The sequence below is a fragment of the Marmota flaviventris genome, chromosome 2 (genome assembly GCF_047511675.1).
Source record: "Marmota flaviventris isolate mMarFla1 chromosome 2, mMarFla1.hap1, whole genome shotgun sequence".
Classification (NCBI taxonomy): domain Eukaryota; kingdom Metazoa; phylum Chordata; class Mammalia; order Rodentia; family Sciuridae; genus Marmota; species Marmota flaviventris.
Genome location: NC_092499.1, coordinates 173,795,860 through 173,820,146, shown reverse-complemented (window position 1 = coordinate 173,820,146; position 24,287 = coordinate 173,795,860). Strand labels below are relative to the sequence as shown.

The 24,287-nt window shown below is 33.9% G+C and overlaps 1 protein-coding gene across 1 annotated transcript in view; it reads right to left on the bottom strand.

Annotated features, from left to right (window-relative positions):
• The window catches only part of Rnf24 (ring finger protein 24), a 78,720-nt gene that overhangs the window by 11,498 nt on the left and 42,935 nt on the right, over positions 1-24,287 (bottom strand). The window contains exons 2-4 of the mRNA XM_027954877.2: positions 13,581-13,730; positions 6,459-6,501; positions 4,927-4,968 (exon numbers count right to left, since the gene is read on the bottom strand). Coding sequence (XP_027810678.1) covers positions 4,927-4,968; positions 6,459-6,501; positions 13,581-13,723 — 228 coding nt within the window. The 5' untranslated portion in view covers positions 13,724-13,730. The remainder of the gene's footprint in view (positions 1-4,926; positions 4,969-6,458; positions 6,502-13,580; positions 13,731-24,287) is intronic.

Below are 24,287 nucleotides of genomic sequence, written 5' to 3'. Positions count from 1 at the left end.
AAAACTCAACTCAAAGTGGATCAAGGACCTAGGAATTAGATCAGAGACCCTGCGCCAAATAGCAGAAAAAAATAGGCCCAAATCTTCATCATGTCAGATTAGGCCCTGACTTCCTTAACAAGACTCCTAAAGCACAAGACGTAAAATCAAGAATCAATAAGTGGGATGCATTCAAACTAAAAAGTTTCTTCTCAGCAAAAAACACAATCAATTAGGTGAAGGTAGAGCCTACAGAATGGGAGCAAACTTTTACCACACGCCCAATAGACAGAGCACTAATCTCCAGGATATATAAAGAACTCAAAAAAAAACTTTAACACCAAACAAACAAATAGCCCACTGGGCTAAAGAATTGAACAGACACTTATCAGAATAAGATATACAATTGGTCAACAAACATGTGAAAAAGTGTTCAACAACTTTAGGAATTAGAGAAATGCAAATCAAAAATTCATCTCCCTCCAGTTAGAATGGCAGTTATCAAGAATACAAGCAACAATAAGTGTTGGTGAGGATGTGGGGAAAAGGCACACTCATACATTGCTGGTAGGACTGGAAAGTGGTGCAACCAATCTGGAAAGCAGTATGGAGCTTCCTTAGAAAACTTGGAATGGAACCACCATTTGACCCAGCTATCCTACTCCTCAGTCTATACCCAAAGGACTTAAAAACAGCATACTATGGGGATGCAGCCACATTAATGTTTATAGCAGCACAATTCCCAACAGCTAAACTGTGGAACCAACCATGCCCTTCAATAGATGAATGGATAAAGAAAATGTGGTAAATATACACAATGGAGTATTACTCAGCATTAAAAGAGAATAAAATTCTGGTATTTGCAGGCAAATGAACGGAGTTGGAGAATATCACACTGAGTGAAGTAAGCCAATCCCAAGAAACCAAAGGCTGAATGCTTTCTCTGATAAGTTGATGCTGATCCACAATGGGGGCGGGGGCATGGGATGAATGGAGGAACTTTGGATTGGGAAGGTAAGGGCGGGTAATAAGGGCAGGAAAGATGGTGGAATGAGATAGACATAATTACCCTAGGTACATGTATGATTGCATGAATGGTGTGACTCTACTTCACATACAACCAGAGAAGTGAAAAATTGTGCTCTATTCATTTACAATGAATAGTAGTGTATTCTGCTGTCATGTATAACTAATTAGAACAACAATAACAACAACAACAACAACAAAAAAGCCCTGTTAAGATGAAAAGCTGGGAGAATATATTTGCATACCTTTTTATTTTATAGATTTATTATGATTGAGTTATATGAGTTCAGATACAGACTTGCAAATATTTTCCTCCCTATGGGTTGTCCTTTCACTTTCTTGATAATGTCTTTTGAAGCATAATAGTCTAATATTTTGCTAACTTCAATTTATCTATTTGTTTCCTTAGGTTGCATGTACTTTAGTTGTTATATCTAAGAATCCATTGCCTAATCCAAGGTAATGATGATTTATATACTTATGTTTACTTCTGAGAGTCTCATATTATTAAGTGATATATTTGCCTTGATACATTAAGACAAATGAACAGAGAAAATAAAAATAACCTAACTATATGCTGTCTATAAAAAAACTTACTTCAAATATAATTATATAGGTAGACTAAAGATAAAAGGATAGAAAGAGACATACCATACAAACATTAACTAAAAGGAAGCTGGAGTCACTATATTATCAAAGACTTTGAAGCAGGACCAGGTGCAGTGGTGCATGCCTACAATTCTAGAGCCTGGGGAGGCTGAGACAGAAGGATCGTGAGTTTGAAGCCAACCTCAGCAACCACAAGGCAGGTGCCAAACAACTCAATGAGGCCCTTTCTCTAAATAAAATACAAAACAGGGCTGTGGTTCAGTGGTTGAGTGCCCCTGAGTTCAATCCCTGGCAATCCCTCCCCGCCAACACACACAATAAAAAGACACTGAAGCAAAGAAAATTATCAGGGATGAACAGGGATCTTGATAAAAGGGTAAATCACCAAGACATAAAAATCCTAAATGTGTAACAGCCTAAACAACAGTGCTTCAAAAAAATTACTAAATAAATAAATAAAAGATATAATACATTCATTCATACATTAGAAAATAAATATAATAAATGTCAATTCTCTCCAAATACATTTATATATTTAATATAATACTAATCAATACTCAGGTTTTTTTTTTTTAAATCTTCTATTTCAGTTATTCCCTTTATTTTACTTTTTTTTTAGTTGTAGATAGATACAATACCTTTATTTCACTATTCACTTTTTTAATATGGTGTTGAGGATCAAACCCAGAGCCCACACATACAAGGCAAGTGCTCTACCACTGAGCTACAACCCCAGCCCCAGATTTTTTTTTTTTAACTGATATAGACTAGCTGATTCTATACTTTACAAAGAAGGGCAAAAGAACTAGACTAGTGCTATAACTTGGTTTGTCCCCACCAAAACTCATGTTGAGGCTTGGTCCTCAATGTAATGGTGTTGAGTAGCAGTGGGATCTTTAAGAAATGAGACCTAGCAGAAGTAATTAGGTCATGAAGGCACTTCTTTCATGAATGGTTTCATATTTCCTGAGAGACTGGATTATTCTTTTGATACTGGATTAAGTTTAGCACCACTGAGCTAGAACCTCACAAGACTGGACTAGTTACTGTAACAAGATTATGAAGCTGTTCAGGTTTCCCTCTGTCTCTCTCTTGCTATCTGACCTTTCTTCTGTATGTGCCTACTTCACTTTTGCTTTTCTACCACACATGGAGCAGCACATGGTCCTCACCAGAAGCAAAGCCAATGCCAGTGTCACGCTCTTGGACCTTCAGCACATGAGCCCAAACTAACCTCCTTTCTTTATAAAGTACCCACCCTCAAGTATTTTGTTATAGCAACAGAAACTAGACTAAGACATCTAACTAAAACAGTTTTGGAAGAGAATAAAGTTAGAGGAACCATACTACTTGATTTAAATTTTTTTTAAGTTATTGATAGACCTTTATTTTTTATTTATTTATATGCGGTGCTGAGAATCAAACCTAGTGCCTCACACATTCCAGGGTAAGTGTGCTTCTACCACTGAGCCCCAGCCCCTGCCCCCATACTACTTGATTTTAAGACTTAATATAAAACTACTCTAATCAAGTCAATGTGGTACTAATGAAGGAATAGGCACATAAATTAAGGAAACAGAAGAGAGAATATAGAAATAGTGCCACAAAAATATGGCCATTTATTTTTTGACAAAGGTACAAAAGAAAATGACGAAAGCAACTTCTCACCATAACTAGAATTTTTTTTTTTTTTTTTTATCACAGGTAAAAATTGAAGACAAAGGTACAAAAGAAATTTAATGATGAAAGCAACTTCTTACATAACTAAATACAAATAACAAATAACTAAATACAAATGGCCAGATTCAGCAAAACAAATTGATTAGGAATAGCTGGGGGCACTAATTCTAATATGTAATGAGGCAGTAATTTCCTTTTTTTGGTATTATTAGGTATTGAACCCAGGGCCCCTCACACATGCTAGGCAAGCACTCTATTGATGAGCTCATCCATAGACCCTTTTAAAAAAACTTGTGAGTCAGGATCTTGCTAAGTTGTTCAGGCTGGCTTTGAACTTGTGATCCTTCTGCCTTAGCCTACTGAGTAGCTGGGATTATAGGTACATGTATCATGCCAGCAACATAATACATTTATTCAGGATTAACTTTCTAAAAGTAATTGGTCAAATCAATACTGAAGACTTCTGTTCCCGACAAACCTGGTTTTTCAACTTGTTAATGTATGTCAGAATTAAAATTTCATTTATGGTTATCAAAAAGATCTCAAAGCAGGGCATGATGGTGCAAGCCTATAATCTCAGGGTTCGAGAGGCCGAGTCAGGAAGATCACACGTTCAAAGCCAGCCTTAGCAATGGCAAGGCGCTAAGCAACTCAGACCTTGCCTCGAATAAAATACAAAAAGAAAAAAATCTTAATTAGAAAAGAGATCACCTTCTATTATTTTATGCTAATTTTGGCCACATGTTAAAATTAACCTTTGGAAAGTTAAATATCCAACAGTAATTGATGCTTAAATTTAATCCAAAACTATAAGTAAACTGCTGTTAAATAGGAATGTATTCAATTCATTGATAAAAAATATGTAAAATGACCCAAGGAGCATCAGATCATTTCAAAGTGTTTAATAACAATTTAAATAATAATTATTATTCTTCAAATAACTTCACAAATTAACTCTCTTTGAGAGTCTGACAATGTAGCTTCACCACAGGCAACACAGGAATAACATTAAAATTAACAGAATTTTTATAGACTATGTGTCTTAATGTCTAGAACAGGATACACACACAAAAGTCTATATTTAAATTACCAGTGAGCATTTGTGAGTCAACCCTGCAACTTAACACTCAGACAATGCCCAGGATTTCTACTGCTACCTTTGTGCCCTTCCCATTCCATCCTTCTGCCTCACTTTCTCACACACCTATCCCTATTAGAAAATCATACTGTGTGTGTGTGTGTGTGTGTGTGTGTGTGCACGCGTGTGTGCCATTAGTAGGAAGGTAATACTGAGAACATTTTCAAGGGTGGAATTAGTACAAATTCACCTCAAATAGAAAAACTGATTTATATCTATCTCCTTTTATATAGCATTGATAGTAAGCAGCGTTCCCTTTTGCTATGAAATCTTACATTGGCACCATCCCTATTAAAAACAGTAAATATGTTACTCTCTTTAAGTCACACAATTTATCTTTATATGACTTCATCCTCAAATGGTCTATTAAGCAAATCAAAACAAGCCTAAGTTTTTCAGCTTCTGAAAATAAAGTTATTTAAGCACACTATAGCATATCACTTCTATTAGAAAATAGTTTAAGAGAATATTAAAATGTTTATAAAGCAACTTACCTCATGTAAATTCAATTCTTTTACTTTCTCTTTTAATATAACCTGTAAGAACAAAAAATTATTTTGTGCTTATTTAAATTTGTAACTTAAAACATTTTTCATTCCACTTAGAAATATTTATATTTATATATATGTATGTGTATATATGTGTGTGTGTGTGTGTACATACACACAAATAAAATTTCCTTCATAATTCAGTATTGAAGATAATCTCTTACAATTTGATAGAACATTTTAACAACACTCTTTTAACTTGAGCTCAATATACTATATAATATAAATATATTTAAATATATTCAGTATATTTTAAAGATTAAATTTACCATGTGTCTTGTGACCCAATTAGTTCTATCAATTTCATGTATAAATGATCACCAAGGCCAATTTTACTTTCTAGTTAGCCTATATACAAACACGCTTAGATTGTCAAGATTATGACAAAACTGAGACAAAAGATTTATTTAAAACTAAAATATTCAACTCTGAATCTCATATGAAAATTATGGGGAAGAATGTGGGATTAACCAAGACATCAGTGTGTACATCTAGGGAACAAGCCAATAAATTCAGATATCAAAGATACATGAATAAGGGCTGAGCTGTAGCTCAGTGGTAGAGCGCCTGCCTCGCATGTGTGGGGCACTGGGTTCGATCCTCAGCACCATGTAAAAACAAAGATATTGTGCCCGTCTACAACTAAAAAATATTTAAAAAAAGGATACATGAATAAAAAATGGATAGAAAGATATACACTCCTAAAATGATGACATAGTCCTGTTAACATCAGTGTCAATAAGGTTAATGACCCAAACAAGCTGAAGCTGCTATATATATTAAACTCCTGCCTATATTAAACTCATATAAACACATACTAAAATTCTAAGGACAACAAAAATTTTATGCTTAGAGCCAAAAGAGAATTAAGGGAAATCTAGGCCCATTGTTTGGTGTCAGTGGTAAATGTTAAAGAATGACACAAGGAAGAAAAAAACTACTTTTATTTGGATTTCAAGAAAAGTTGAGTTATTAAAGCACAAACCAGTGAGGAACTATAGAAGGGTTAACAGCTATGATCCAAGTTTGTGGGCTTCTAATTCGAGACCTGAACTAACATTTAAAGTACAAAAGGGAATGATGAGACCACTGTACCATAGCTGGTCATCTCTGAGGAACTGCTATGTCTTTAAATGGAGAAGGAGTTAAGTTCATTTAGCGAAATGTCTCAACTCTATTGATAGAAATGCTAAAATGAAAATATGTAAATCCAGTCTTAGTTTAAAATATGAGTGAAAATAATCTTAGTTCTTAGTTTTTAGGAAAAAAACATGATCAAAATCAATTTGGAGGCTGGGGTTATAGTTCAGCGGTTCGCACATGTGAGGCACTGGGTTCAATTCTCAGCACCACATAAAAACAAATAAATAAAATAAAAATAAAGATATTGTGGCTTTCTACAACTGAAAAAACATTAAAAAAGAGTAGATTTTATAAATCTTAATTAATTAATTAATATATTGAATTAAATTTCTTACCTGTTTGTATGCATAAAATTCTTTGTGGGCTTGATGTCTTAACCTAAAAGACAGAAATGAGCAATGAGTTACTGAGATTTCTAATAATTGAAAAAATTTAAAAATTGATTTTAGTGTTAATTTATATAATTTATGGTTTAAAATACAGTCTTTATCCTAGAATAAACCTAAATGACATCTCTTTTGCCAGGTTAGGAGAAAGTGAATCATGAAATGTTACTCAAATATAAGTTCTATTGATATTTCATTAAGACAAAATCTTAATACAATAAATATTTTAATGAAGATGACAGTTCTTTTTATATTTGCAAATATCTATTTTTTCAATAATATTTGCTATATCACATTTTTCATAAATAAAAATTTAAGTATAACATACATCTAATAAGGTATAAAATCTTGCCAGGCGTGGTGGCACATTCCTGGAATATCAGTGACTCAGGGGGCTGAGGCAGGAAGATTGGGAGTTCAAGACAAGCCTCAGCAACTTAGTGAGGCTCTAAGCAACTTAGCAAGACCCTGTCTCAGAATAAAAAATAAAAAAGGACTGGGGATGTGGCTCAGTGGTTAAGTACCCCTGGGTTCAATCCTCATTACCTAAATAAATAAATAAAAAGTATAAGACCTTAATTATATAGCTCAAAAATTTAAAAATGTATATTCCAGTATAATTATTATCCATATGAAGATAATAAGACATTTATAGTATCCTTGAAGCCTCGGAAATGATTCCTCTCAATCAGTACCTACTCCCCAGAGTTACCCGCATCTTGACTTCTGGTTACTGTTGATTATATCTGTTTTTTGGACTTCACATAAGCGGATCATTTGGCATATATTCTTTTTTGTTTGGCTTTCAGTCTACATCCTTTTTGAGAGTCATCCATGTTATATTCTGTTCTTTTGACTGACATGGTATTCCACTGTGTGCATATAATACAATTTATCCATTCTGTTGTTGAATAAAGCAGCTTCACAAATTCTTCTACTTATCTTTTAGTGGACATACAGATTCATTTCTGATGAGGATATAATTAGAAATAGAAATAGAATTGCTATGTCCACAGTGCTTGAACCAATTTCTACTCCTACAGGCAGTTTCTGAGAGTTCTAGTTCCACATCTTTGCCATTATTTAATGGGCTCAGTTTTAAAAAATTGAAAATTTAAATGTAGTCCAATTCATTATCTTTTCTCCAATTACTGTTAGTTTTTTTTTTTTTTTTTTGTATCTAGTTAACAAAATCTCTTTCTAGCTCAAGATTAGGAAAATATCTAAATCATAACAGTGCTCCTATACAATACTAAATAAAAGTGATAGTCAAGGGCCTATCAATATTGTCACTATTAAGTATGATGTTTTATTAGGTATTTTGTAGACAGCTTTGATTGAATTTTAAAAACACTCCCTTCTATTCTAGTTTGCTTATTTTAAAAACATTATGTGTAAGTATTACATTTTATAAAATATTATTTTTCTTCCTTTTTTTTTACTATTAATGTGGTTATTATATTGCTTTTTGGGGGGCAGTACCGGGGATTGAACCTAGGGCCCTATGCATGCAAGACTAGCACTCTACCATTGAATTTTATCCCCAAACCTACACTTTTTGATTTCTGAATATTAAAACAACCTTCATTCATGGAACAAATCCTATTTGGTTATAATGCATTACTCTTTTTTTTTGCACATATATGATTCACTAATATTTTGTTCATGAGAAAGATTGGTCTATAATTCCCTTTCTTGTCATGTACCATCAGACTGTGGAAAGAAAATTATGCTGGCCTCATTACATGTGCTGAGACGCTTTTCCTCTACTTCTGTTCTTTGGAAATATTGTATAAAAGCAGTATTTTTGCCTAAAATGCTTCAACATAACGAATTCACTGATGAAATTACTTGGCTTGCAAGTTTTTTATGGGAATGCATTAATAACCATTCAATATTCATTACATATAAATTATTCATATTTTCTATTGCTTTTGTCAGTTTTTCTTTTAAAAATGTTATTTTTATTCACATTACAATTAACTATCTTCTAGTGTACAAATCAATAATTTAATCACAATGTTGGTGCAACCAACAGTTTGTATCTAATGTTAAAGTTTTCAGTACCCTCCAATAAAACACCTGACACCCATTAGGTAATCATGCTTTCCTTCCCCCTTCCCCATCTCCTGGTAATCTCTAATCCCTCCTCCTATGGATTTTCATATCATGGATATATTCTAGAAAAGAACTCAAACAACATGCAACCTTTTGTGGTTGGCTTTTCAGTGAGCATAATGTTTTCATGTACATCCTAGTTGCAGTATATATCAGTACTTCATTTATGTCTGAATAATATTCCACTACATGTACATACTATAATTTGTTTATGTTGATAGACATTTGGTTGATTATCCATTTTGGCTATTATGGATAATGCTGTTAGAAATATTCTTCTACACAGCTGGGTGTGGTGGGGCACACTTGTGGTACTTATGAGTTGGGAGAGAAGCAGTAGGAGTGCAAGTTTGAGGCCAGCCTCAGCAACTTGGTGAAACCCAGTCTCAAAATAAAAAATAGAAATAGCTAGGGATGTGGCTCAGTGGTTAAGCTCCCCTGGGTTCAATTCCTGGTACCAAAACCAAACCCCCCCCAAAAAAAGTCTCGTACAAATTTCTGTGTGGACATATCTCTTCATTTGTCTTAGGTATCCACCAAGGAATGAAAATACTAGGTAATATGATAAATCTATTTAATATTTTAAGGAACTGACAAACTTTTTCCCACAGCAGCGTCACTGTTTTATTCCCCACCAGCTCTTTGATTTCTTGATAATGTTCTTTAGTACACAAATGTTTTTATTAATAATAATCATTATTATCTTTTAGGAGATATCTTACTATGTTTCCCAGGCTAGTCTTAAACTCCTGAGCTTAAGTAACCCTCCTGTCTAAGCCTCCCCAGTTACTGGGCCCCACCTTTTAAAATATTTTACAACTGCATTTTTTTTCCTTTGGTTGCTTGTGCTTTTTGTACCAACCCACTGCCAATCTGAAGTCATGAATATTTACCCCATGTTTAAGAATTTTATAGTTTCAGTTCTTAATATTTAGGTCGCTGATCCATTTTGAGTAATTTTTAAAATTATTGTGTGAAGCAGGGGTTCAACTTTAGTCTTCTGCATGTGAATATGCAGCTGTCTCAGCACTACTGGTTTAAAAAACCAATTCTTTACCCACTGAATGATTTTGGCATTCTTATTTTAGATGTTTAGGTTTATTTATTATGGACTCTCAATTCTATTCTTTTGGTTTATGTTTCTTTCTTTCTTTTCTTTTTGGTACCTAGGATTGAACCCAGGGGTGCTTAACCACTGAGCTACATCCTCAGCCCATTTCAAATATTTTATTAGAGACAGACCTCACTGAGTTGTTAAGTGCCACACTAAGTTGCTGAAACTGGCTTTGAACTTGTAATCCTCCTACCTCAATCTCCAAAGATGCTGGGATTACAGGTGTGTGCCACTGAGACAGCTAAATTTCTATCTTTAGGCCAAAATGACAATGTATTGATTACTGTACGTTTGCAGTAAGTTTTAAAAACAGGATAGGTAATTCTTTGTATTTTGTTTTCTTTTTCAATATTATTTTGACTATTTGGAACCCCTCATAGTTCTAAATGAATTTGAGGAATAATCTTTCCATTTCTGGAAAAAAGAAAAAAAGTCATTGTAATTTTGATAGGAATTGCATTGAATCAACAGCTTGGAAGAATACTACTATCTCAGCAATATTGTCTTTAAATCCATGAACCTGGGATGTCTTTCCATTTATTGAGTCTTCTTTAATTTCTTTCAGCAAAGTTTTTAGTTTTCGGTATACAAGATTTTCACCTCTTGGGCTGGTGATGTGGCTCAAGTGGTAGTGTGCTTGCCTGGCATGCGCGGGGCGCTGGGTTCGATCCTCAGCACCACATAAAAATAAAATAAAGATGTTGTGTCCACCGAAAACTAAAAAATAAATATTAAAAAATTCTCTCTCTCTTTCTAAAAAAAAAAAAAACATTTTCACCTCTTTATTCCCAGGAATTTTATTATTTTGGATATTATAAATAGAATTGTTTCTTTAGGTTTTTTTGATAATGTTATTCAAATTATCTATATGCTTACTAGTTTTTGTCTGCTTCTTTACTAAAAAATGTGTACAGTACATTTTCATATAAAGAAAAGAGATAAACTCTATTAGAATTCATTAAAATGAGGCTTGATTTGTAATTTCCTTTTGCTTAACTGAATCTTTTCATTGCATCTGAATATTTTCCCAAAGTAGAACTTGTTACTTCCACTCATAAGAGGGATCAATTATGTTCCCATTTCTTCAATCTGTGGCTCAAACTCCATCTATTCTAGGAAATTCTCAAATTAACTCCCCTTATTGACTACTCCTTTAAGTCCCACTAATTATTAATATTTTAGATTATACTACTTCATTTTGCATTACTAAATAAATATCTTAAAAATATGTAAGAGAACATGATTAACAATGCTGAACAGTGCTGGAGAAAATGACAAAACCATGTAGATTATGGCCACTAAGACTATTCTCAGCCTGCCACTCCACATTGTTCTCTAATCCTTCTATATGTTCATGGTTAGAATCCTAAGCTTCCATGCAGTGGTTGATTCAAACCCTTGCCACTCTTTAAGTTTAACAGTACCACATTCTCTCCATCATTTTCTTTTCTTTTCCCTTTCTTCTTTTTCTTTTTTTGCAGTACTAGGGATTGAATTCAGGGGTACCCAACCACTGAACTACATCCCCAGCCTTTTAATTTTTTATCTTGAGACAGGGTCTAAGTTGCTGAGAGGCTGGTCTTGAACTTGCAATTGCTTGCCTTAGCCTCCAGAATATCTGGGATTACAGACATGCACCACCTCCCTATCATTTTCAACTGTAATTTTTTATTTCACAGGAAATAAAGGAAGACTGCCACGTATGCAAACTCTCTCATTCCCAGACTTACTGACTTACGTGAGCAATTATTCTCTACAGGTATTCTGTTTAGGACTATATCACTGTATTCCTTAGGTTTGTCTCTTTGAACATACATGATTTATTCTTTCTCACAAATCCTCCACAACTAGCTGGTTTCTATCTTTAAAAACAAAAAATAGGGGCACTGGGCTTGACCCTCAGTACCACATAAATGTAAAATAAAGATGTGTCCACCTAAAACTTAAGAATGAAAATACACACACACACACACACACACACATATACAGGTTAGTTGGTGGTGTATGCCTGCCTGTAATCCCAGTGACTCAGGAGGTTGAGGTAGGAGGATTGTGAGCTCAAGACCAGCATGAACCAGTATAATGAATTGGACATAACTTTCCTATGTTCATATATGAACATATGACCAGTGTAACTCCATATCATGTACAACCACAGGAATGGGAAGTTATACTTCATGTATGTATGATATATCAAAATATTTTCTACTGTCATGTGTAACTAAAAAGAACAAAAAATTTTAAAAAATAACAAATTTTTTTTAAAAACGGCAAATCTTTAAAAAGAAAAAAGACCTGCATGGTCAATTTAGTGAGATCCTGTTTCAAAATAAAAATGGGCTGGGCATCCAATCCTCAGTAACACACACACATACACAAACAAAAAACAAACATCAAAATACTTCCTTGATTTTACAGCCTCTGCCCCTCCCCTAAACCTAATAGTTCTTCAGCCAAATTTCTTCAAAGAGATTATATGTCTTGTATCCATTTTCACTCACTAGTCAGGTTTTGCCACATTATAGCTTGCCTTCCTCTATGGATACAAACCTAATTGTTCAAGGTGATGGGAAATTTTCAAATCTTACTGGACCTCCCTGGGAGCAGCTGACACAACTGACTCAATCCATTGAAATCATACTTGTGGGGCACCTCTTTCATGATTTTCCTCTTATCTGCTGCTACACCTTCCCAGTCTTCAGCTCCAAAAAGCTGTTTCCCCCCAATATTTTTTAGTTGTAGACAGACACAATACCTTTATTTTATTTATTTATTTTTATGTGGTGCTGAGGATCGAACTCAGTGCCTCACAAGTGCCAGGCAAGCACTCTACCACTGAGCCACAACTCTAGGCCTCCAAAAAGTTCTTTGAAGAATATCATATAAAATTTTATATAGTCTCAGTCTTGGTTTTGAAAATTAGGCACTATTAAAAAACTTAAAAAGTAAAAATGCTTAAATAATTATGAGTCAATCAACATGAATCTTTACTGGCCAAATCTATTACCCTCTCAACTGCAGTGTTACCTTTTGTCAATTGTCTCTACATGTACTATTGGTAATGTAGAATATGTAGTGGTTTTTGTGGATAACCAATTATCTGACTACTCAACTAGCTGGACAACAACTGGGAGTTTAAAATCTTCTTGAGGGACCACAAGGAGCTTTTTTAAAGGCATGGGTCTTGTCTTGGACACTGCTGATCCCTAATGACTTTAGCTAACAATGATGCAACACCCTTTCAAAAAACAATTTGAAATCCCTGTGAAAATATTTTTTTTTTTTTGAAAACAGACTATGATGTAAGTATAGTTGGACCAGGTGCTCATATGGAGGACAAATTAATAAAGACAATTTTCTCCTATAAGAGACTTAACAGTAAATAGAACTGAAGACTGCATAAAGGTGTATTACTGATTAGTAACTCAGAGAAGATTAAAACAATAAGCATATTAAATTTTAGAAAATTTGCCATTATCACATTTAATTTTAAATATTTTAAAATCTGAGGGTAGGACTGGGGTTGTGGCTCAGTGATAGAGAGCTTGCTTAGCATGTGTGAGGTACAGGGTTTAATCCCCAGCACCCCATTAAAAAAAATTAAATAAACAAAATAAAGGTATTGTGTCCATCTACAGCTTATATATATATATATGTTATATATGAATATCTACACATATATAATATATATATGAATATTCATATATAACACATATATATGTATACACATATTTTTATATATGTGTATATATTCATATATATATACATATATAAAAAAAATCTTAGGATAGAAACTTGATTGCTTAACATATTCTGAAGTAACATAAAATGAAAATTACCTAATCAAGTAGCAACAGAAGAGTAAACTAAGGATGAAGACAAATATAGCAGTGCCAAAAACCACAATATATATGTTGAGAGGCAGATTCTGGAATCCAATATTAGGCATCCTGAAGTTGTAATGTGGGAAATCTGAGCTCATGGATAAACTGTAGGGGAAGAAAAGAATGGAAAAGAATTAGGTATAAAGACTAAGAACCAAGATGTATAGAGGCAAAAGTTTTCTAATGCTTGACTTCATTTGAAACAAGTATGACAGACAGACATTCATTCATTGTATCACATATTTACTACATGCTTACTTACCTGGCATTATTCTAGAGAATAGAGATCCTGTGAAAAAGCTCTGCAAGTTGCATTCATTCATTAAGATATTTCACTGAAATAATGCCAATAATCAATAAACACAAAAATGTTCAACCTTAAAGAAGTGCAAAAAGGAAAAAAAAAATCTTGAGAATTTTCAAACTTTAACCTTTGACTTAATAACTCTTAAATTCCTAATATTTATAATAGTAAAAGTATTAAATAGTAATTATTATAGTAATTAAATAGTATTAAATAGTAATTAAATAGTAATAGTAAAAGTATTAAAAACTCAGACCAGAAGCAGTGGCTTCAGTGACTCAGAAGGCTAAGGCCAAGAGGATCGAAAGTTTGAGGCCAGCCTCAGCAATTTGGCAGTGCCCTAAGCAACTTAATAAGATCCTGTCTGAAAATACAAAATAAAAAGGACTGGGGATGTAGCTCAGTGGTAAAATGCTCCTGGGTTCAATCCCCATTACCAAACAAACAAACAAACCCCAAAACACCACCCAAACAAAACAATATCTAACTTAGATATCTTACAAAGAGATGATTAAGCAATTACATCATATGTTATTATTTTATGGAGTCATTAAAGCTGATGTTTTTAGTTAATTTTAATTCAAGAGAAATAAAAATATGTGGGAAAAATGAAACAAAGGTTGCACATAAAATATGAAACTCATTTTGCAAACACAAATGTGTGTGTGTGTGTGTATATATATATATATATTATGAGTCAATCAACATGAATCTTTACGGGCCAAATCTATTACCCTCTCAACTGCAGTGTTACCTTTTGTCAATTGAGAGAGAGAGAGAGAGAGAGAGAGAGAGAGAGAGAAAGCCTGAAAGGCAACATATCAAAATACTAATAGTGGCTTAGAATTTTATTCTCTTCTTTTTAAACATCTTTTATCAAGTCAGGCTCTGTACTAATAATTTTACTGGCATTATTTTATTTAATCATCACATCAAACTTTTCTAGTGGGTACCACAATTATTCCCTGTTTTATACATGAGGAAACTAAAGCTGAGAGTGTTTTGGTCACACAGTCTGGTCAACTATGTAGAGGAGCTTGGGTCCCTCCAACTCCAAAGCCAGTGCTCTCAATCAATTTGCTCTACTACCTTTCTTGTATTACTTTTATAACAAGAAAAGAGCCAATGTTTTTTAAAATATTAAAAGGGGACTATTTCTGTAGATTTGCTTGGTAATACTTAATGATCACTACTAAAGTTAAAATTTTATAAATGGAACCTGACTCCTCATTTAGGTGATAAGCTATAGTGATAAAATGACTTATCACACCTTCTCACTAGAACTTCCCTTGTCGTTGATTCCTCACAGAATAAAAAACTCCTGCGAAGCCTGCTTATTAAGACAAAAGATGGATAACTGAATTATAACTATGACTATTACCAAAATCAGAACAAAAAAACCTTACCAAGAAAATAAAACTACTTTTTTATGCATAGAAAATTTTAAAATTTACACACATTTAGTGTTCTTGTTACTTCTCAGAATTATATCATATTTACACTGTTGACACCATTGAGATGGTGGGGCTGTTTCTGAAATGTAAGTCTTATCATTACTTAAAATTTCCAGTCCCTAATATATTTTTTCCCCCTGCCAAAGGCATAGAAAGAGGTTTATTTAGGAAAGTAGATATACATTCAAAGGAGAATGTGGGCAATCTCAAGAGAGATGCCTTTGGAGTAAAGCAAGGAATAAGTATTTTAGGTAGAATGCAGGCTATCTCCAGAAAGAGAGACAGTAACCTGTTGATACGGTGTTAATACTTACAAAGGGTTAGTACTAGGAGCTGAACTAGAGGTGGAGCTAAGGTGGAATTATTTTGTGTTATTTCTCTTGTGACAGTGTATTGCCTCATTTTATAAGGTGCCCCATAATTTTGTGCTAGTTTTTCTTGTGCTTGTGCATTTCTCTTATTTTACAAGGGAGGCCAAGGGTAATGTTTCTTAGAAGTTAGAATTGTTCCAGTGTGCTTTCTGCATTTCAATTGCTCATGAGTGTTTCCTTTGAGACCTCTTTTTATCCCAAATTTCTATCTTGCCCCGCATCCTACCCAAGGCTTTGATCCCTTATTCTTAAGGGGTGCAGAAGGGGAAAAGTTCAGCTTTTGTATCTACTTTAGGCTGATATGAGATGTTGTTCTAACCTACCCAGGGACATAAAGTCTCTTCCTGCCTCATCTAATGGGATAAAGAGAGATTGGTCTTAGTTGTTGGAATATGTTGGAATCCTTGTCTTGTCATGCTTTTAATATGGAATTGTTGTAATCTGGAAAATACAACTTTATTAGGAGGCTAAAAGGCAAGGGCTGATCAATAAGAGAAGAAGTATAATTACCAGAGGTCCTAATAGTGATAACAGCTAGATGGGGCTAATTAAGTAAGCTTTAATAGTTTTATTTGCTTATACATTTCAAGATATGGATGTTTTTTTAAAAGCACAGTCTGTCAGATCAGACTTAACTAAGCACAAACTTATGACTTTAGCAAAGCCTCTTTTTTTGTAGCCATAGATGGACAGAATGCCTTCGTTTATTTTTATGTGGAGCTAAGGATCGAACCCAGTGCCTCATACGTTAGGCAAGCGCTCTGCAACTGAGCTGCAGCCTCAGTCCTGCAGAGTCTCTCTTGATAGTTTTCAGACACTCATGTGTAAGCACCCTTTCTCTATAAACTTTACTCACTTCTGATAGGGCTGATGCAAATGCACATTAAGTTACATTTAAAAGGACTAAAGCATTTTTCTTTAAATGCCCATACTGCTCTTTGCTTATACTTTCCTGCCAGGTGTTTAAGACCAAGTTGGTCAAAAATTGACCTTGTTCTTATTTACTATTATGGTCTTACTGACTACACATGACTTCCCTTGGAAGCATCAGGGACATTTTCCCTCTCCAATAACCCTCCTCTTTGCAAAATGTACAATGGTTGGTTTTCAGATCTCTAGGGTCCTCAGGATACCTAAGTGGGAGGTTGAGTGACTAATCAGAGTTGCAGGGCCCTTAGAGGGGTCCTGTCATTCCTGGGTCCTGGTCGACTATTTAGAGGCCGGGCCAAAATACTGGCTTTTTTCCTTAGCTTTTTTACTTCCTTGGTTTTAGTCTCTGAGTTTTGGTCTTTAAACATTCAGTAGGCCAGTCCCACCAGTCTCGAATTGAGAGTAATGGGTTTTAACATTAATGTCTATATTTTTATAGTTACCCCTTTAATTTAATTGGGATCAACTCTAGTATTGGGAGTCAGCATTATCTATTATCTGTCTTGTGGGTGATGTCTTATTATCTTAAATTAACTCAGGTTGTTTAGTTAGAAGTAGTATTTCTGCAAAACACTAACAGGCAATGTTTATAAGGAAATATAAAATGGAATTAACAAGACAAAAAACATAGTTTGTATAATAGCTTTGAACCACAGAACATAATTTTTATAATAACATTAATTATAATAACATTAATTCATCTTTGTTATCTATTTAGCACCTATAAAAATCCATAAATTTATCAACTCAATCACATGAAATCCTTCACAATTTTGCTTTCTTTAAAAACTTTTACAATCTTTTATAATTTATTCAAACCTTTAGTTTTGTATCATATCCAGCCTCTAATATCTTGAGCCAATAAATCAACAGCTGCAAAGAGTAACTACATCACATAGAATTTCTTCTCCAAGAACTGCCAAATATAAGTGATATTAATCAGTTTTAAATCTTTGTCCATTTTTGCTTAAAGTGAGTTTTTACTTAAAATACATAATTTCCCCTTTCCTATGCTCAGATCTTCTTAGGAAGGGAAGATGTAGCTAAGGATTATTTTGCCAAATATACACAGCACATATGCTGCAGAGTTTTAAGAAAATTATAGCTGCATAAAACTTAGCTTTCAACTTTACATTGTGGACAAGGCCACACCTGATGACCCCTGCTATGGTCAAGACTTGGATGACTGTACTTTAATCCCTAAAAATGCCACTTCTAGACAAATAGGGCTTGGTAAAATACTTCTCATCTTAGGAAATAAGAGCTTAAACATCTGTGCTAGGTTGGCTAACAGAAAGGAAATAGGGCAACAAAGTGGTGTAGTTAAAAAAAGGGACTGTTTGTGTCAGTAAATCTGGATGCTTGTTTTCAGGATGTCACCAGGTGAATGTCAGTACCTGTCCCAACTATATTTAAATTTTCTCACCTTTCAATAGGAAAATGCCTATCTTATTAACTTCAAATAATTCTTAGAAGGATAAAATAATAGAATTTGAAGAGTATAAAAATTCTAAAAGGGCTGGACATAGTGGCACACACCTACTTGTAATCCCATACTTGGGAGGCTGAGGCAGGAGGACTTCAAGTTCAAAGTCAGCCTCACAACTTAGTGAGACTCTGTCTCAAAATAAAAAAAATAAAAAGGGCTGAGGATATAACTCAGTGATAAAGTACCCCCAGATTCAATCCTAGTACCAAAAAACAAACAACAAACCCTCTAAGAGGACAAAAATATTGAGGCTTTAAGATGTGTATGGTGTATGTGTGTATGGGCGCGCATGCATGCATGCATGTTTGAGGAAGGAAGTTACATGTGAAATACAAGGAATAAAGAAATCTCAATAAAGACCAAGCCTCTGGAAAAGATTCCATCAAACCAAGTGCCCTATTATCAGGGAGTTCTTCCACATACACTACAAAGGTTTGTGTCAAGCAGTCTACTAAACTGGCCTCTAGAGAACTGGAAACCAAACCAACAGAAGCCCTCAATTTAGACCAACTTGGGGTGAGCCCTATGCAGTGCTATGAGAATGATACCCTATAGGGGTCCTTGCATTGGATGGTACTATCAAGGAACTCTTGTAGAATTCTGAATGGAGATACAAACATATGAAACATTAGAGGCAGTGCTGTCATCAAAGAGAAGAGACATGTGCCTCAGTGATCCTGGGGGCTGGATGGTATATGCTCACAAGTCCACACTACTCAGCATGGAAAGAACTACATATTCATCATTTGAGTAATAATAATGCTTTGCTATTGCGGTCTTATGATGCAAAAAGTTCTTTAGTAATTGCTCCTTGTGGGAGAGAAGAAGAGAAATGGAACTTGTAGAGAATGCACTGTTGTATCTTGGAATTTCTGACTTATTTACACGAAAATCACTTTTTTCCCAGTGTAATTCATAGGTTCTGAAATTTGTTGCTTTAATTTCAAATCACCTAATTAATTTATAAAAACAAAACAAATAAATAAAAAAATAAGCAAAGGCAAGAAGATCTAAACATTTTATCAGCAATAGGACTTCTCAGCAAGAAGGTTTTAAGACAGACAGATTACATGAGATTTAGATTCATATATAGACTGGAGTTTAAAACAATATACCACAGCTGCAGCATCCTTTCTCAAAGCATATTTGGTAGTCATATTCTTCTTAGGTCAGTCAGTTTCTGTTCCCTGGACAATATTACATCATTATCATTACCAGAAGTTAGTATTCTACTTTTACTTTAAAAATGCTTAGAAAGGGAGCCACCAGTAATTAATAATGCTGTATTTTATAGTTTCCTGTTCACAAACCATAAAACTACATCTGTTTCTTATAAATAAAAAGTGTCCAAGAAAAAAATTAGGAAAAACTACTTTAGACTTTCTTAATATATATATATTTTTAAATAGATATAAGCCAGGCCCTGAGGTGCATACCTGTAAACCCAGAAACTTGGAAGGCTGAGGCAGGAATATCTAAAGTTCAAGGACAGCCTCAGAAACTTAGTGAGAACCTGTCTCAAAATAAGAAGTAAAAAGGGCTGGGGGTATGGCTCAGAGCATGCTGGGGTTCAATACACAGTACACAAAAAAAGTTAATATATAATTTTAAAAAATGCATCCATGACTGGATGTGGTGATGCACACCTATAATTTCAGCTACTAAGGAACAAAAAATAAAAACAAAAATAAATTTTAAAATTAATCATCTTGGGCTGGGGATGTGGCTCAAGCAGTAGCTCAATCGCCTGGCATGTGAGCGGCCCGGGTTCGATCCTCAGCACCACATACAAACAAAGATGTTGTGTCCGCTGAAAACTCAAAAATAAATATTAAAAAAAAAATTAATCATCTTAAAATCAACAAACAAGTGGTGTTTAAGACATTTATAATGTTATGCAACCATTTGCTGTATAGGAGTTCAAAACATTTTCATCACTCCAAGTATAATAAAACTCTACCCAGGGCTGGAGTTGTGGCTCAGTGGTAGAGCACTTGCTTTTGCACATGTGAGGCACTAGGTTCGATCCTCAGCACCACATAAAAATGAATAAGCAAAATAAAGATATTGTGTCCATGTATAACTAAAAAATATTTAAAAAAACAAACAAACAAAAACAAACCTCTACCCATCAAGCAGTTACTTCTTATATACTCTCTCCCCCTGGCAACCACCAATCTGTTTTCTGATTCTATAGATTTAGCCACTATGGATATTTTGTATACATGGAATCCTAAGTTATAGGACTTTTGTATCGGTTTCTTTCACTTACCATAATGATTTTTAAATCTATCCACATTGCAGCATGTATTAATTAGCACTTTATCTTATTTTTATGGCTGAAATGACAGTATTTCATCATCAGCTGATGAACATTTGGGGTCTTTCAACCTTTAGCTATTGTGAATAGTGTTGTTAAGATTATTTGTGTACAAGGATTGTCTCAGTCTCTGTTTTCAATTCTTTTGGGTACATTCTTAGGAGTTGAATTGCTGGGTCATGTAGTAAATTCTGTTTAGCTTTCTGAGGAAAAACCAAACAGAAGTGATACCATTTTATATCATTACAATAATTACAGCAATGTACGAGGGTTCATCAAGGGTTCATCAACCCTTGTTTTAAATTAATTTCTTTCTTTCTTCTTTTTTTTTTTTTTAAATCAGGGATTTAACCCAGGAATGCTTAACCACTAAGTCACATCCCCAGCTTTTTAGAGACAGGGTTTTGCTAAGTTGCTGAGACTGGCTTCGAACTCACGATCCTCCTGCTTCAGCCTCCCCAGCCTCTTGTGATGTGTTGGGGATTGAACCCAGGGCCTTGTGCATGCAAGACAAGCACTCAACCAACTGAGCTATATCCCCAGCTCACTTTTTTTTTTTTTTTAAATACTCATCTTCATGGATGTGAAGCATTATCTATGCATGTGTGTCTGTGTGTATGTGTGTGCGTGTTTTGAGACAAGGTCTCACTATGTTGCCAAGGCTGGGTGTGAACTCAAGATCTTCCAGCCCCAGCCTCTCTTGCCTAGTCATTTCTGAGGTTTTTTGTTTCCCTAATGACTAATGATGTTGAACATCTTTTCACATGCTTACTTTATTTACACATCTTCTTTGGAGAAAGGCTATTCAAGTCCTTCACCTATTTTAAAACTGGATTGTCTTTCTGTTATTGAGTTTTAAGAATTCTTAATGTATTCTGGATGCTTAGCCCTTTCTAGACACATGATTTGCAAATATTTTCCCCAATTTTGTAGGTTGTCTTTTTACTTTTTTTGATAATTTCTTTCAATGTACAAAAAACTTAAATTCTGATAAAGTTCAATTTATCTTTTCTTGTTTTTTTTCCCCTTTTGTCACTTGTGGTTTTTGGTATTATTACATCTAAGACTCCATTGTCTAATATGAGGGCATATAGATGTACTCCCATGTTTTCTTCTAAGAATTTTAGTTCTTATATTCAAATTTTATAAAGAGCAAGCCTAAAACATTGCTTTTTTGCCCTTTAAAAAACTTTTTACCATTAACTGGGTGTTGTGGATCACACCTATAATCCCTGCTACTTAGGAAGCTAAGGCAGGAGGTTCACAAGTTTGAGGTCTGTCTGTGTAACTTAATGAGACCCTCAGTAATTTAGGAAGACCTTGTCTCAAAAAAAAAAAAAAAAAAAAAAAGGTCTGGGATATAGCTCAGTGGTAGAGTACCCCTGGGTTCAATCCCCAGTACCACACACAAAAAACAAACAACAACAACAAAACAAAACAAAAAAAAACTTTTCATCAACCTTTTACCTAGAATATGGTATACCTTGGGGAATGATGTTCCATGTGTGCTAAATAAAATGTGTATTATACAGTCATTAGATAGCGTACTATAAATGTGAGTCAAGTTGGTGATTGAATGTGTTCAATTCTTATATATGCTTGGTGATTTTTTAACTTATTACTGAGAGTGATGAACTGAATTTCTCAACTATTATTGTTTAGTTATAGTTGTCCCTCAATAGCTGAGGGAGATTAGTTCCAGGATCTCCCTACCAACTACTCATACCAAAATCTATGGATGTTAAATCTGTCATTAAAAATGTAGTATTTAATATGACCCATTCACATCCTCCTGTATACTTTGAATTATCTCTGGATTAACTACAATACTGAATATGATGTAAATACTATGTAAATAGTTGTTATAATGACAAGAAAAAACTCTGCATATGTTTAGTATAGATAGTCTTTTTTTTTTTTTTTCAATATTTCTGATCCATGGTTGGTTGAGAATGTAGAACCCACAGCTATGTAAACCTGACTGTACTGTATCTATTTTTTTCTTTAATTTTGTCCATTTTTGCATTATGTATTTTGGGGCCTAGGTCTTAGGGGATGAGTTGACCATTTTATTATAAAACGTTCCTTCTTATCTCCAGCAATGTTTTTGTCTTAAAATTTATTTTGCCTGACAGTAGCAGTTATCTTTTTTTTTAAGAGAGAGAGAGAGAGAGAGAGAGAGAGAATTTTAATATTTATTTTTTAGTTTTCGGCGGACACAACATCTTTGTTTGTATGTGGTGCTGAGGATTAAACCCTGGCCGCACTCATGCAAGGCGAGCGAGCTACTGCTTGAACCACACCCCCAGCCCAGTAGCAGTTATCTTATGTATACTGTTTCTAAGATCTTTTTCCAACGGATGGAACTTGAGAATGATGTTAAGTGAAATAAGCCAAACTCAGAAAAATCAAGGGCTGTATGTTTTCTCTTATATGTGGAAGCTACACAGAAAAACAGGAAAAGAAAGGTGGGGAGTAAATCTCATGAAAACTGAATATCAGTAGAGTAAAGGGACCAGGGGGAGGGATGACACTGGTCAATCAAATTATATTATTATACTGTGTGCATATATTATTATATAACAAGTTCCACTTTCTGTACAACTATAAAGCACCAATAAAAATATGGGGTAAAAGATTTTTTAAAAAGGAAATAAAGATATCTTTTTCCATAATTTTGTATCTTAGAATCTAAACTGTCTCTTGTAGACAGTTCAGAAACGGATCTTAATTTTTAAAAAAATCTAGTCTGTCAATCTCTGCCTTTTAACTGGAGTGTTAATACATTCAATGTTCCTATGGCTATGACTGGATTTGTGTGCCATTTTACTATTTGTTTTCTAGATGTCTCATGTTCTTTTTCTGACCTCTTATTAAGTAGGTGTTTTTCTAGTGTACCATTTTATTTTTTGAAATTTAAAACAGTTTTTTCTTAAATAAAAATTTATTAAGGTAATTACAGATTCATAGGTAGTTCTAAGAAATAACACAGAGAAATCCTTTGTATATCTTGCCTAGTTTCCCATGATGGTATAACTATACATATAATATCACAACTATATATTAATTATATATAACTATAATATCATATCACAAACAGTATGAATGATGACAGAATTCACCAATCTTATTCTGATTTCTCTACTTATTTGTACTAATTTGTGCTGTGTATCTATCATAATAGGTAAGATACTGAACAGTGCCCACATCATAGGATCTCTAGTGTTACCCTTTTAATAACCACCTTTCACCTTCACCATTAGTACCTAACTTCTGGCAACAATAAGAAATCCTCCATTTCTAAAGTTTTTTTTATTTCAAAAATGATATACAATGGAATCAAAGTAACATTCTGGAATTTCAGCATTTTTTTTGGAGATTTATCTAAGCTACTGTGTGTATCAACAGTTTGTTATTCTTACTGCTAAGCAGTATTACATGGTCTGTATGTGCTACAGTTTGTATAACCATTCACCTGTTGAGGACCATCTTGGTTGTTTCCAGATTTTGGCTATTACAAATAAAACTGTTATGTTTTATTTACAAATAAATAAATAAATAAAACTGTTATGTTCTATTTGTAATACAGGCACACGTTTCTGTGTAAACCTAAGTTTTTATCTCTATATGATATATGCTCAAGAGTGCTTTGTTGATTTTTAAACTATATATATTTTAGTTTTTAGTAGTTACTCTAGGGATTATTATATCTTATTACAATATATTTTAGAGTAATACTAACTTAATTCCAGTAAAACACATGAATTTTGTGCCAATATATATACATCTTTCCT